The sequence below is a fragment of the Notamacropus eugenii genome, chromosome 3 (assembly GCF_028372415.1).
Source record: "Notamacropus eugenii isolate mMacEug1 chromosome 3, mMacEug1.pri_v2, whole genome shotgun sequence".
Taxonomy (NCBI): domain Eukaryota; kingdom Metazoa; phylum Chordata; class Mammalia; order Diprotodontia; family Macropodidae; genus Notamacropus; species Notamacropus eugenii.
Genome location: NC_092874.1, coordinates 109,489,659 through 109,504,682, shown reverse-complemented (window position 1 = coordinate 109,504,682; position 15,024 = coordinate 109,489,659). Strand labels below are relative to the sequence as shown.

Genomic DNA, 15,024 nt, shown 5'->3' with positions numbered 1-15,024 from the left:
ATTCCCTTTGACCCAGCAATATTGCTTCTAGAACTGTATCCCCAAGAAATCATAAAAATGAGAAAGAGTCCCACATGTACAAAAATATTTATAGCAGCTCTCTTTGTGGTGGCCAAAAACTGGAAATCAAGGGGACGCCCATCAATTGGGGAATGGCCGAATAAATTATGGTATATGAATGTAATGGAATACTATTGTGCTATGAGAAATGATGAACAAGAAGACTTCAGAAAGGCCTGGAAAGATTTATATGATTTGATGTTGAGCGAAAGGAGCAGAATCAGGACAGCTTTGTGCACAGCAATGACTACAGTGTGTGAGAGTTTTTTCTGGTAGACTTGGAATTTCACTGCAATGCAAGGACTTAAAAAAAAAAAAATTCCCAATGGTCTTCTAAGGCAAAATGCCCTCCATTTCCAGAGAAGGAACTGTGTAATTCAATTGCAGAATGCAGCAGATCATTTTTTATGTGTGTGTATTACGTTTTGGTTTGTTATATGATTTCTCCTATTCAATTTAATTCTTCTATACAGCATGACTATAGTGAAAATGTATTTAATCAGAATGTTTGAGTAGAAATGATATAAAACTGTATGCTGTCTTGGGGAGGGAGGGGGTGAGTAAGGAGGAGGGAGGGAAAAATAATAATCTAAGTTATATGGTAGTGATTGTACAACACTGAAAATAAATAAAATTAATTAATTAAAAAAAGAATGCTAAACTTCGTCAAGTTACGATCAGAAGTACACAGTTGTTCATGAATGGACACTGTTCCTCACAAAGAATCAAGTATAATATTTTTGCTTTCTTTATGGGTTTTCAAATTACTTTCCCAGGGAAGTATTCTTTAAAAATCTTACCATATCTTATCTTGATAATGTGTTCTAGTAATTAATCTGTGGACAGCTGAAGTCCTCCATTGTTATGACCAGGCCGAATTCTGGAGCTTCTGCAACCTCACTTCTTTCCAGTTTATTCTTATTAGCCTAGCCAGTATATAGACACCAGCACCTACGGCTTATGGCTTGCTTTGACCTCCTCTGTTCATTATCCATAATCCCCATTAATTAAGTATGGAATTTCTATTTACAGACATTCTTCTTAGAAGTACTATATTTCATTGGTTATCTTTACACAAAGTCTTTTAGTTGCCAAATACGTCAAGGTCCTTACTTGTTGCTAAGCATCCCAACTTCAACTATATTCAACAAATATTTATTAAGTACATGATTCTGAAAACACAACAATGTAAAAACAAAACAAGCCCAACATAGTTTCTGCTCTCAAAGAGTTTACATGTTGATGTATAGATATGATATGTATATAAATCAGTATGATACAAGGTAAATGTGAGACAAGTTAAAAAAAAAGAGGCAGACAGATTTTCTAGGAAAATCTGATGATGGAGGGACCATTTTCAAATAGGAAGATCCAGCAGGATCATGGAGGAGGTGGCATCTGAGCCAGGACCATGAAAGAAAAGAAAGATTGTAATAGCCAGGCATGAGGAGGAAGGGCACTTTCCAGGAATGGTGAGATTAAATTTTTTTTTTTTGAAACTGGATTTCCACCCAGACTGAAAGTGTAACAGCCATTTATAGGCTTAATTTCACCACTGACTGGCACAGAACATCAGTGCCATACATATGCACACTGGAATGGCTTGAGCCTTACTACAGCTCAGAACTTAGTTCAAGTGTTCCACTAGCCTCACAGGGATCACAGGTGTGTGCCAGCAGGCCTGGCAACAGATTGCTTTTACAAGTGCATGGAGTTGGAAGAGAATAGGATGAGATCTAAGAGCAGTGAATTTGGCTGAAATATAAAGTGGGAGTGAGATATATTAGACTGAAGTCAGATTGTGGAGGGCCTTAAATTTAAGGAGTTAATATTTTATCCTGCAGATAACAGGACAATAGCGAAGGTTTTGAACAGAAGAAAGTTAGACCTGTTTATTAGGAAGTCCAACTGGTGAGGTGACAAAATGCACTTGGAGAGGATGAGATGAATGCAAAGGATGCTCTGGACAAGAGCTAGATAGGACTTGGGGGAGGGGAGCAAGGTAGAAGGAAGAGAAGTGATTACAAGTTTTTGTGCTTGGGTGACTGGGAAACTGGTAGTTGAAGCAATAGAAAGGTTACAATCAGTTTAATTTTTATTGCTTTTAACATTAACATAGAATATGTAAGCTTCAGCTTCTAGTCCTGGCTATTTCTCATGTTTGTCAACTGCCTGACTGAAGGGCAGTATATGCACAGATCTCAAACAGGAGCATGGCACAGAGAGAGGAGAATGCTCTCCAATTTGTCCTTTAGTTGTTGGACTAGAAGTGTGTGTACTGTATTGGCTTTTCTTGACCCTTTCTAATTCATCCTGACCCTGTGTTCCCTACTCCTGTTCTAGTTTCTACCTCCCAAATAGGTGACCTAGCCCTATACCTTCTGACTCCTATTTTTACTGCCATCTTGGGCTTAGTGGCTCTGTTCTCCCTGACTCTTTGGCTTAATCCTTGATTCAGAATTGGAGCAACAAATGGCTTCTTTCTGTTTCTAACAGCTATCTTCTGTTGTGGCCCATCTTCTCTTTCCTTCTCTCTATCAACCACTTCTTGTGATCACTAACCTTGACCCAGATACTACCCTGATCACCAGCTGGATGATGAGGAGAAGCAGTGCTGCACAGTGTAAACAGACCTAGACCTCAGGTCGGGAGCCTTGGGTTTTCACTCTCACTGCCCAGGGAACCTTGGACATGTCATGTCACTTCTATGGGTCTTATTTCCTCATCTGTAAAGTAAAGGTGTTGGACCAAGTGACGGCTAAGGTCCCTTGCAGATATAAATATCTGATCCTGTCAGATTGTTTTATTCTTTTCTAGTTGTGTGGTTCTCACTGTAAACAACAATAAACATTTGTAAGAAAGCTGATCAATCTTTCAATGTGGAATTGAACCTCTAACCTGGTTGGTGTGCCTTACAGATTAATCAAGAAGGAGATCTGGCAGTAGGTAGGGCCAGAGGAAAAAGAAGAAATATCCAAGAAGGGGAAAGTCTAGAATCAGTATATAGGAAACAGATGGAAGAACCTGAGGGTCAGCACCTTTGTTAAGATCAGGATTGAAGAGAAAAAAGGGGGCTTACGGTGGCAAGGCAAGTGTGGTCATAAATAAACATGCTGAGCTTGATTTTATGAGTGACAGATAATTGGTAGGCACCATGTAGGGGCTGCTGCAGTGCAAGTGCATTTTAACCAATCACTGGGATATTTTGTAATGATGGATGAATTACAAGAGTGAGCATTTATTATCCAATCAAAATGATGTGACTACTAATGGAGCATGATTATAATGTTGTATCTGATAATAAATTAATATTTTGAGTATGACTACAGATGTTAATGTTTTATATCCATTCATAAGATGTGTGCTTGATTGTTAATTTACTGGCTTTGTGGTTTAAGAGTGGAGCGCACACCTCCCTTGGGGCTTATTCCCACTTCACATGATACAATAAGTATGCTAAGCATCAATGGCGAGGCTTCACAGAGAGTATGTGTGTGTGCACACGAGTGTGTGTGTGCATGTGTGTGTACAGACCTGAGCTAGAGAGAGGTGAATGAGCTTTAGCAAACCTTAGTAAGCTCAGCAGCACCATGTTATAACTACCAAATTACACCAGCCTGGACAGAAACTGCAATTTACTGCTGTACAACATGAAAATATGGGAGACAGGCTGTGACAATGGTGTTAATTCAGCTTTGCAGATACATATTCTCCCCTTCCCCAGGAAGAACAAGAAATACAATGAATTATTACTTCCCTGGAATAAAGTGTTACAAACACTGGACGAAGAGGCATTTTCAAGTTTGCAAAACATGATCAGAATCTGATCATCAGAGAAAGTAAATTTATGCTTCATTAGACAATTATGCAAGATTCCAAAATATCTGAGACTGTAGTAAAAGAATATCCTGGATTATTTCGGTATGGAGTGAGGCAGATTCAGAATCATTTGAAGCTAAGACACTTTTGTATGATTCTGTGACAATCATATCTCAAAGTGTTTTACTACATAAAATTCATTTTCTAATCAGAATTTTTTGTTAACATTTGTGATATACCCTAGATACGATGGGCAGCACTCTGGGGTAGGTGCCAATCATCACCTGCTTCTTGTGCTCCACAGTCCAAGCAGTCATCTTACTGCTCCTCACATGTGACTCTCCATCTCCTGTCTTGGTGCCAGTGTCCCACTCTTTCCCTCTTCCTCACAGAATGCCTAGTTTCCTTCAAAGCTCAGCTCAAGAACTACCTTTTGCACAAGGCCCTTCCTTATCTCCACAGCTGGTTAGGCCTTCTTTCCCCACCCAAACTACCTTAAGTTTACTTTGAATATACTTCTATATGCATGTGTCATCTCCTAATAAAATGTAAACATTGTGAGGACAAGGACCGTTTCAATTCTGACTTTGTATCCCCAGATCCAGTGTTTTGTAAAAAGCAGGCACTTAATAAATGCTTGTTGACTGATTGCTTGATTCTGTGGGATTGATCCAGATGATCTCAAAGACTTTGTTTTAGCCTAACTTTCTCTCTACATGTGCAAATCCACATCCCTGGGCAATCTCACTGGACTGAACACACCTTGTCACCTCACCTGGTGGGGGCATGCTTCTGTTCTTCTTCCTCATCTGTGTCACTGCTGATGGTGATCACACTGACTGTGGGGCTGGGGGTGTCAGGTATGACAATTGTCTGCCGCTGGCGTTCCTTGGTGGTACTGGAAGCCACATCACCCCACCCACATGTGACAGAGGTGCTGCAGGCAGGGCTGTTGTGTACCATGGCACAACGGGGAGGTGTGTTCTCTTTGACTCGTTTGGATCGTTGAGGAGAAGTGATGGTCTGGGAGGAGGAAACCTCATAGGCTGACATGTTTCTGGAAAGACACAGACAAAAACACTTAGAGACAGCATCTTTTCTTGAGGATTTCAATGTTCCAGTCAACCAGGCTCAAAATCAAACTCTTAATGTCACTTTTGTCTCTTTTCTCTCTATCATATTCCACATTTGATGAACTGCCAAGTTCTGCTGGGTCTCCTCCATAAAATTTCTTTCATCTGTCCTTTCCTTTCCATTACCACAGCATTCATTCCAATCTAAGACCTCATTATCTTTGGCCTCAATTGCAGTAATAATTAACATTCTCATGTCCAGTCTTGCCCCAATCCAATTCCACCCCTCACAGTGCTACAAGACAAATTTTACTTATGCACAAATCTAATCAGATCACTTTATCATTCAAAATCCTCCAATAATTTCCAACTGGCTATAAAATAAAGTTCAAAGTTCATAATCTCACGACTATTCTTTCTTGTCATTAAAAAAATCATCAATCAGAGAATGCTTTTTGATGTGATAAATCTTGATAAAGCCTTGAAGGAAGTATAAGATTTAGCATAGCAGAGACAATGAGAACAGGATGAGTGAAAATAATACAGAAGTCTCATGCTGAGCATTTTATAGAATCATAATATTGGAAGTGACCTTGAGAGACAGTCTAGTCCAGCTTCCTTCATTTACAGACATTTTTTTCTGGTCCTGTTTTACACTAGCTCCTCTGGTTATGCTGGACTCCTTACTGTTCCATGGAGAAGTCATATAGGATGAGGGGATCAACCTCTCATTTTAAAGACAAGGAAGCTGAGGTAGTGATTTGCCCAAATTCATGTAGGTAGTAAAAGTACAATTGTGATTTAAACCCAGGTATTGTGACCCCCACACCAGCCCTGTGTCTACTACACCAGATTGCCTGTGCTCATCCTGTTCTGTCCTTTCAGGTCCACCTGCCAAAATCTTATACCCTTCTTCACAAATGTCACCTCTTCGACGAAGCCTTTGGGGATCACCCAGTCTGATTCCCCAAGTCATAAATAGTCATTTGTTTCTTGGAATTTGTCTACTATTCTGTTGATACTTTTCTTAAATGCTCATCAACATAGAGAATGTCCAGTGGTGTTACTCTCTCCACCAACATACAAGGTTGATTCTAATGATTTGATAGCTAAATTCTAGGGATTTTCCTGAAGCAAACAGTGACTAAGTGACTTGCTCCAGATTACAAAGCTGGTTATCAGAGAATTTGAACTCAGATTTTCCTGACTCTTAAGGGTAGCACTCTGTCCTAAATCTATGTAGCCTCTAGATCTTGCTTATCCACTCCAAGGAGGTTTTGTTTTTGTTTTTTTGCAGTTCTATGTGTATATTTTTGATTCTCTCTCATATTCAAGTTTGTAAATTCCTTTGAGAGCAGGGACAGTGTTTTATCTGACCTTGTAACCTTGCAATTGCTTAGTACAACAGTTGCTGAATTTTAGGCCTTTATACTAAAAGATCCTAAATCTGGTGATTTTTAAGTAAGCCTTCATTTCTCTCTGGAGAGGGATGTGATCTTGAAATTCCCGTTCCTTTGTTGTTTTTCAGTCATTCAGTTATGTCTAACTCTTCATATCGTGGTTTTTGTTGTTGTTGTTTTTTGGCAAGGACATTTGATTAGTTTGTCATTCCTTTTTTCACTGGATTAGGGCAAAGACAAATTAAGAGACTTGCCCAGGGTTACACAGCTAGTAAGTGTCAGAGACTGGGTTTGAACTCTGGTCTTCCTGATTCCAGGTCAACTGCTCTATCTCCATGGAGCCATTTAGCTGCCTCAGTGATCAAAGAAACTGGTGATTTTAAAATAAGGTTTTATTTCTCCCTGATCTGAAAATCCCCACTCTATCCTTTCTATTAGCTTCTTTAAAAAAGACTTTCCTTGGTTTTTTTGGAATGGATTTGGAGGTTGTTGCCTTTGGTCTTAAGTCTAGGGTTTTTCCAGGCTCATTTCTCAGGGTCTTAGGATCATAGATTTAAAGATGGAAGAAATCTTAGAGGTCACAAAGTCCAATTTCCTTATTTTACAGAAATGAAAAGGAGGCACAGAGAAGTGAAGTGACATGCCCAGACTCACACAGCCATCAAGTGTCTTTGGTGAGTTTTTAATGCAGGTCTCCCTGACTTTAAGTCTAGTGTTCTCTCGACCACTGTATGCTGAAAATAGGGTGGAGTATAGATTCATAAGTGGATTCAGATGAATAGTAGGGCACAGCCTACTAGCAATTCAGTTTGTTCCTTTCCAATGTGAATTAGAAGAGAAAATTGGGAACAGGGCACAGTGAAAAGGCCTCCATTTTGATCTGGACTCGATGTGATCAACTATTTAGGACAAGAAATGCCTAAGCACATCTTCCTTACTTAAAGTAGGGTGAGGAAAAGAGTGATTTTTTTTTTTGCATTTCAGGAAAAAATTATCTTTTTCTGCTTTCCCTATGCCAATCTTTGATATGTATAGGTATACCTATACATACATCCATTCATCCATACAAGAGAACAATGCCAACCAAGAACGAGACCCAGCCTAAAGAAACCATCTAGCCCAGAACCTACTCTGTCCTTAGAAAGTCTATCAGCATCTCATTAGAGGGCTGTCAGGGAACAAGAAACCAAAGAACCGAATAATCAATGAAATCGGAATAATCTTCCAGTCAGCAGTCACTGGCTATGCTATGATGTCCTTGTCTTTCACTAATGAACATAAGATGCTCTTTACTAATACTCAGTTAACGTCCTTCGAATGTACTAAACATGTAACTATGTTTGTGTTGCTGTTTACTTGTTTTTCAGTTGTCTCTGACTTTTTGTGACCCCATCTGGGGTTTTTTTCGGTACTGGAGTGGTTTGCCATTTCCTTCTCCAGCTCATTTTACAAATGAGGAAACTGAGGCAAACAGAGTTAAGTGACTTGCCCAGGTAGCTAGTAAGTGTCTGAAGCAAGATTTGAATTCAGGAAGCTGAGTCTTCCTGACTCCAGGCCTAGCGCTCTGTCCACTGTGCCACCTAGCTGCCCACAACTCTATATTTAGTACTGTTTATTTATCATCCCACTAGCATTTATGAAGTGCTCACTATGTGTTAAGCCCTGTGACATATGTTGGAGGCCCTGTGTTATTATTTTAATTAACCTGCCTGGGAAAACTGAGAGACTGAACAAAAAATGGAAGTGAGATGACAAATATCTCACAAAAAGTGAGATAACAAATTTAGCAAGGTAGCAAGAGATAAGATAAAACTCACAAACATAATCAGAACTCTTATATGCTACCAATAAAGACCAAGAAAAAATAATAGAACAGGAAATATCATTTACAATAGGCATAAAGTATTTGGATGTTAACTTACCAAGACACATAAAAAGATAATTACCTAACAGTTTTGCAGAAATAATGAAAGAAATGAACTGGAAGGATATCTCTTCAACATAGGACATTGTACAGGATAAGACAATATAATAAAAATGTCAATACCTTTCAAATTAATTTGTAGTTTCATTGCAATACTGATTGAGATACCAATGGTTTACTTCATAGAACTAGATAAAATTACAAAATTTGTATGGAGAAAAAAAGGGAAAAAATCTGTGGAACTCTGGCAGGGAAAGTGATGAAAGAGAACTTGTCTTGTTAGATTTTTAAGCACATCAAAAAATGGTAATTATAATACCTGTGTAGTACTAAGAAAAATAAATGGACCAGAATAGAGATCAGAGAAAGAGGACCAAATAGAGGTCCCAGAGATAGAACTAAATCTACATAAAAGGTATGTATTAGGCATGATGAATTTAAAGATATTACACATTGAGGAAAGGAATGAATAATGCTTGAAATAATGATGAATAATAATGAATTATGCTTGGAAACTGGGACGCAAAATGGTAAAACATGAGTTTAATCTCATACCTCAACAATACATAATAAATTCCAGATGGTCCAAGAATTAAAGATTAAAAAAAATTAAAAGTTAGAAGAAAATGATTAATGTAATGATCTTAGTTGTGGAGGAAAGATAAAATCTTATCTAATAGATAAATGGAAGAGATTATTGGGAACAAAGTACACAGATTTGATTGTGTAAAAATGAAAAAAAAAGGCAAAAACAAAGATAAAAATAAAAAACAGTAGGAATAAAATTCCTATGGCAAATCTATCAGATAAAAGTCTGACATTCACAATCTACAATGACCTGACATGAATTTTTAAGACAAGACTTAGTCCCCAGTGGATAAATGGTCAAAGAATATGTTCAACTTAAAATAAGAGAAAAAATAAAATGTAAATAATAACAAAATATTCAAACTCACTAATAATCCAAAAAATGAAAGTTAAAACAACTTTGAGGTCCCACCTCACGTCTATTAAGTTGGCAAAAATAAAGTGCTGGTGCTGCCAGAAACACAGGTATGCCCACACTAACACTGGCAGAATTTACAGATGAGTGTGATTTTTGGACAGGAACTTGGCAATACACAATAGGAGTTACAAAACTGTTCATTCCCTTTGTCCCAATGATTCCACTTCTGGGACTATACCCTAAGGAATTAAAAATAAAAAGCACATTTACAAAAACATTTACAACTACTTTATAATGTGAAAAACTGGAAATTCAAGGGTTGGGGAATGTTTAAAAAAACAACTATGTTCTATCAATGTAATGGAATACTATTGTGCCACAAAATGACAACTGTGAAGAATACAAATAAATATGGAAAGACATATGAAATAACATAAGGTGAAGAACACAGAACTAGAATAGCATATACATTTATTGTGTCTATAAAAAATCTTCATTTATGCAAGTTGTAAAAGAATAAGCAAAAAATTACTTTAGGGGGCATAAAGTACATGAATATTATGGTTATTAATTTGTTACAGAACTTTTTATTATAAATAATTTTGATTGCATAGTTCTACTGGGTTCAGAGAGGATTTTTCCTTTTACTGTTTGCTTTTGTTGAGAGTATCGTTAAGTTTAACATAGATAAGTGCAAATAAAAACAGATAGGGAGAGGATATGGAGGAAGCTATGGAAATGTTATTGCTGTTATTATTGTTATTTTTGTTCATGTAAATAGTAAATATGTTCATCTTGTTTTTCAAAACATTCCTAGTCCTCCTCTGAAGCCTCATGATGTTATATAGGGTTGTGGAGGAGACCTCCGGGTCCTGGAAGGCTGTGCAAGCTCTGACAGATTCCACCAAGCTGAAAAGGTCTGTCTAAAGTTCTGCCTGACTAAGTTTGCAGAGCTTCTTTACTACTAAGTTGGCCACAAGGTGATTAAGCAAGCTATGGGCCACCACAACTTATGATGTGCACTGGGGGGGAAGGAGTCTCACACTGAAATTACTTTTTTAATTGAGAAGTTCATAATAAAAATTATTCTTTTAAAGTGTTCCAATTAGCTTGGGAGGTATGATCATGTCCACTAGCTCTGTGAAGGAGTTACTTTGTTTAGTTTCTTCTTCCCGATCTAAATTCTATTATCTAAGATAACTGATAACTAGAGTCAAAATATCATTCCTGTCTTTCAGTCTGTTTTAATCTGCAAGTCATTCTGTGAAATGTTTAAGTATCTACTGCTAGTGGACATTCTTTGGTAAAATGAGCTCAGTGGGAAGGATGATTCACTGGCAAAAACTCAATGAAGTCTGCTTCTCTGCCTAGCCAGGCTGAGAAACTGGACTAACTCTCTTTGGAGCTCAAACAGGTATGTTTTGTGTGCATACACTAGCAGGTTATGTAGGAGAAGGACACCGAGACAGTGTCTACTCCCTTTGTGACTGACTAATCATGACATGGGTGGTCACAGGTATGGACCCACAAGGCCACAAAGTGGCCTAAATAGATTTAGACATAAGAGGGATCTTAGAGTTGAAGTCTAAGCCCTCTCATTTCACTTCATAGATGACAACACTGAGCCTCTGAGAAGTTATATGACCTGCTTAGGGTCATGTAGCTAGTAAGAGTCTGAGGTGGGATTCAAATCCAAGTCTTCTGCCTCCAGGTTGGGTCACTCTATTCACTATGCGTTGGATTTAATAAAGGTAAGAAGCATGCCAGAAAGCATTTACTAAGTGCCTATCATGTTCTAGGTACTATGTGCTAAGGGCTTCACAAATATTATTTCACTTGATCTTCATAAGAACCTTAGGAGGGAGGTATTCTTCTCCTCCCCATTTTACAGTTAAGGAAATGGACATAGAAAGTATCTAAGTGATTGGTCCAGCATGTCCCATCTATTAAATGTCCTACCTTTAGGCCCATTGCTCTTTCTACAGCACACTCAAAGAATGAATACTTCTGCAATTACACTGGAAGCTTTGGAACCCTAGGCAAATTAAATAACTCAGCTTGCAGTGGTTAGAGAGCTGCCTTTGGAATTTGAAAGACCTGGGTTCAAGTTCTACTTCTTATACATACTAACTGTGTAACTATGGGCAAGTCACTTAACTTCTCAGTAAGAAAGCATAACTTTCTCAAGACCAAGAAACAAATAAGCATTGGTGAAGAAACTTTCCACGCTGGTAGTTCCTTTTACCACTGAAATCACAAGAAAAAATAGAGTTTGGATACTGAACATCAACAGAAGGAGACAAGCAATCATGACTGCTTGAGACAAGCCTCAGGACTGCTTGAAATTCGAAGTTCTGGATGGAGGCTGAGGCTGACCTTTTCCCTTTGAGCCTAGAGATGATTTAGCTGGGTCAGTCACATCCCCCTATCACTCTGGGTCTTTCCTAGTTTAGGCCTATTCCCTTGGGCTAGAATGTAAATGAACTAATTTCTGGGACAGAGGAGTGGGGTATGTTATGATCATATTCCACTGCTGGTTGGACTACTTTGCTTTTCAGTTATGAATGGGTTAAATCTCATGATAAATAGAGCATTGGATGAATGATAAAAGATAGAAGACTTGGATGAGAGAGTGATTTAGATCAAGTCTGGTCTTAACTATGAATAAAACATACCTCTCTGTCTTAGATTCAGAAAGCACTGATTCTGTCTTCTACTTTTTTCTACTGGTAAATTTGAGAAGAATAGATAGGAATACTGCATTACACTAGTGACAGTCATGACAAGATCCCTAAGATGGTAGAACCATCTGATAGTAAGGGATAGAAAGGGAGAGGGGATAAGGCACAGGAATCTGGTATCAATCACACCTTATCCTGCAGTAATGCTTTTCTATTTCTGAAAGCACCTTCACAACCACTAACCCTTTTGATCTTCACAAGAAGACAGGGTAGTTAGTTCCTCATAAAGAAGTGAAGAAACTAAGGTACAGAAAAGTTAAGTCACTTTTCACAAGCTTACATAGAGAGTGATAAAATCAGTATTAAAGACCAGAAAACTGGGCTCCTGCTTGTGCTATGCAGAGATAACTGCAAAATATGTCAGCTGCACAAATACCCCAAGAAGTGGTCACTGGATGGTTCCACAGAGCTAAAATGCTGCTCTGTGTAAAGAGATAGGGAGTTGGAGATTTCTGCTAAGTGTACATAAATATGGCATCTTAAATACTGAAAAGCAAGAACAATGTGCTATAAAGTAATTCCAAAATGCTAACGTCCTCACATGAAAACAAGGCAAAGGGGGTGTGGATCCAACGAGTAAGAAGGAATGGGCCTTGAGAACAGTAGGATAAAAACAAAATCCAGAATAAGAACTGTTATAATGGGAGAAGTTAAAAGCTACCAAGAGAGACCAAGAGCAAGAGAAAGGAGTAGAAAACAAGATTCTTGTGGCAAAGCCTAGGGGAGCACTGACAATGCCGATGGGCTGATGGCTGTTCAGAGGAGCGTTCTGACCAAAAAACAAAGGGAGATAACCTGGTCCAAATGGAAAAGGATGCTGTTCCTCCACACGTCAGAGTAGGGCTAGGCTGAAGGACATTTCTTAGCCTTGGAAGAGAGGTGGTAAAGAGGAGCTGAGGAACACATCTCAAGGGTCTAAATGAAGATCTAATGAAAAAGAGGGAGGAACAACAGGAAAAGCATAGATGGGACTACACAGAATGTTTAACCTGTGGCAAGCTGTGAGTAATGTCAGACTGAAATTTACCTCAACCACATACTCAGTACCCTGAAATTCCATCACATCTAAGTTTAACAGTTCAATAATTGCTTGTGAATAAGCTAGGAAGAGTACTTCAGGCGAAGGGAAAGGAAAAGAAAGTTTGCTCAGGCTTATCACAGAACTGCAGAGGTAGAAGGGACCTTGGAGATCACTGAGTTCAATCTGTGAAGAGTAATCCCATTTACAATCCTTGAAAAGAGGTCATCCCAGTTTTGACTGTCAGTATGGGGGAATTTATCATGTTATAAAACAACTCATTACACTTTTGGGAAGTTCTAATTGTTAATAAGTTTTATTTCACACTGATGTGAAATCTATCTTTCTGTAGTTTCCACCCATTTTTCCTAGTTCTGTGTTCTAGAGCCAAGAAGAATTAGTTTAATTTCTCTTCCATGTAAGAGCCCTTCAAATACTTGAAAATAGGTGTCTTGCCCCCTCGAAGTCTTTTCTTCTCCAGGCTAAGCATTCCCAGTTGCTTAGCCAATCCCCATATAGCATAGGCTCCAATCTTTCTCCCACCATGAGCACTCTCCTCTAGGTGCAATCAAGTTAATTCAGTCCTCAGAATGTAACGTTCAAAACTAAATACAATTTTTAATACTATTCATCCATCAGTGCAACCTAAGCTCACAATAACATTTTTGTCTACCATATGACTTGTTTTGGGTTTGCAAATCTACTAATGCTCCTAATTTTTTTTCACACAAATTACTGTCAAACCACATCTCTTCCATATGCACCCTTGTACAGATGACTTTTCTGAAGCCAAGCAAAGGGGGAGCTATCTAAAGACACAAATATGAAGGAACAGAGAATCCATCAACCCATTTAGATTTTTAAAAGGTAAGTACAGAAGATGGAAGCAAGGTCAGGTAACAGGATGGATACAAAAGTCCTGTAAGAACAGAGTGTGTGACATGGTAGCTGAACATAGGCTAAGGACAAGAGGACTTCAAAAAAAAAAAGCTATACTGGAGAAAAGAAGATGAACGAAAGGAGAGAAGTGTTGTTCAGGGTGGACGGATCAATAACAATGGAAGACAGAAAGCTGGCTGACCTTTATCGGGTGACTGTGTCAAGCTGGATTTTATTTGTAAAGCACTTTGTGACCCTCGAAGTACTAGATATATGTCATTACTATTCCTTAACTCATTTTATTTATGCTTTGTCTGTCAAGGATAATGATCTTTGAATTAGGATGGAACAAGACTGGTTAACAGGGAGTTGAGGGGGAAGTGATATCACTAAGAGTGAGAATGTCTTCATCAGGAACAAGTCTTCCCACACTCAGTTCATTTCTTTCTTTTTTTTTTTTTTTACAGGATTACTAACTATAATCAAGGGAATATAAATGCAGTTTACTTAGGTTTCAGGGCAGCATGTCATCCTTATGGACAAGATGGAGAGACAGGGATTTTGATGGTGGTAAATTTGGTAGATTCAGAGCTGGTTAAATTACAGAACCCCAAAAGTAGTGATTATTGGCTTAATGATAACTTAGAGGGAAGACCCTAATGGAAAACCCTACGGATCTGTCCTTGCCCTTGTGCTGTTGAATATTTTTATCAGTGACTTGGATAAAGATAGATGGCATGCTTATCAAATTTTCAGATGACACAAAATAAGGATTCAAAAATATCTTGCTAGAGCTCTTTTCATGGTGTCAAAAAGCTGGAAACTAATGCTCATCAACTGGGGAACGGCTGAGCAAATATTGGCATATGAATGTAATGGAATGCTTAATGTGTTTTAAGAAATAAGAGGGATGCTTTCCAAAACCTGGGAAGACTTGTATGAAGTACTGCAGAAGAAAGACAGCGGATCTAGAAGAACAATTTATACTGTAACAACAGCACTGTGAAAATGAACAATTTGGAAACAGTTAAGAACTGTCATCAGTGCAACTTTCAACCATGACTCCAGAGGACCAATGATGAGGAATGGTGCTTACTTCTGGACAGGGAGATAACTAAATATGAGGAAGAAGACAGCTGTGTCTCGGCTGTGACCAACGTGGAA

General features: G+C 38.4%; 1 protein-coding gene across 14 annotated transcripts in view; it reads right to left on the bottom strand.

The window, feature by feature from the left end:
• Positions 1-15,024, bottom strand: part of HIPK2 (homeodomain interacting protein kinase 2) — a 256,347-nt gene that overhangs the window by 33,800 nt on the left and 207,523 nt on the right. For all 14 annotated transcript variants that reach the window (XM_072650088.1, XM_072650082.1, XM_072650084.1 and 11 more), the window contains one exon: positions 4,655-4,936. In XM_072650088.1, the coding sequence (XP_072506189.1) occupies positions 4,655-4,936 (282 nt within the window). The remainder of the gene's footprint in view (positions 1-4,654; positions 4,937-15,024) is intronic.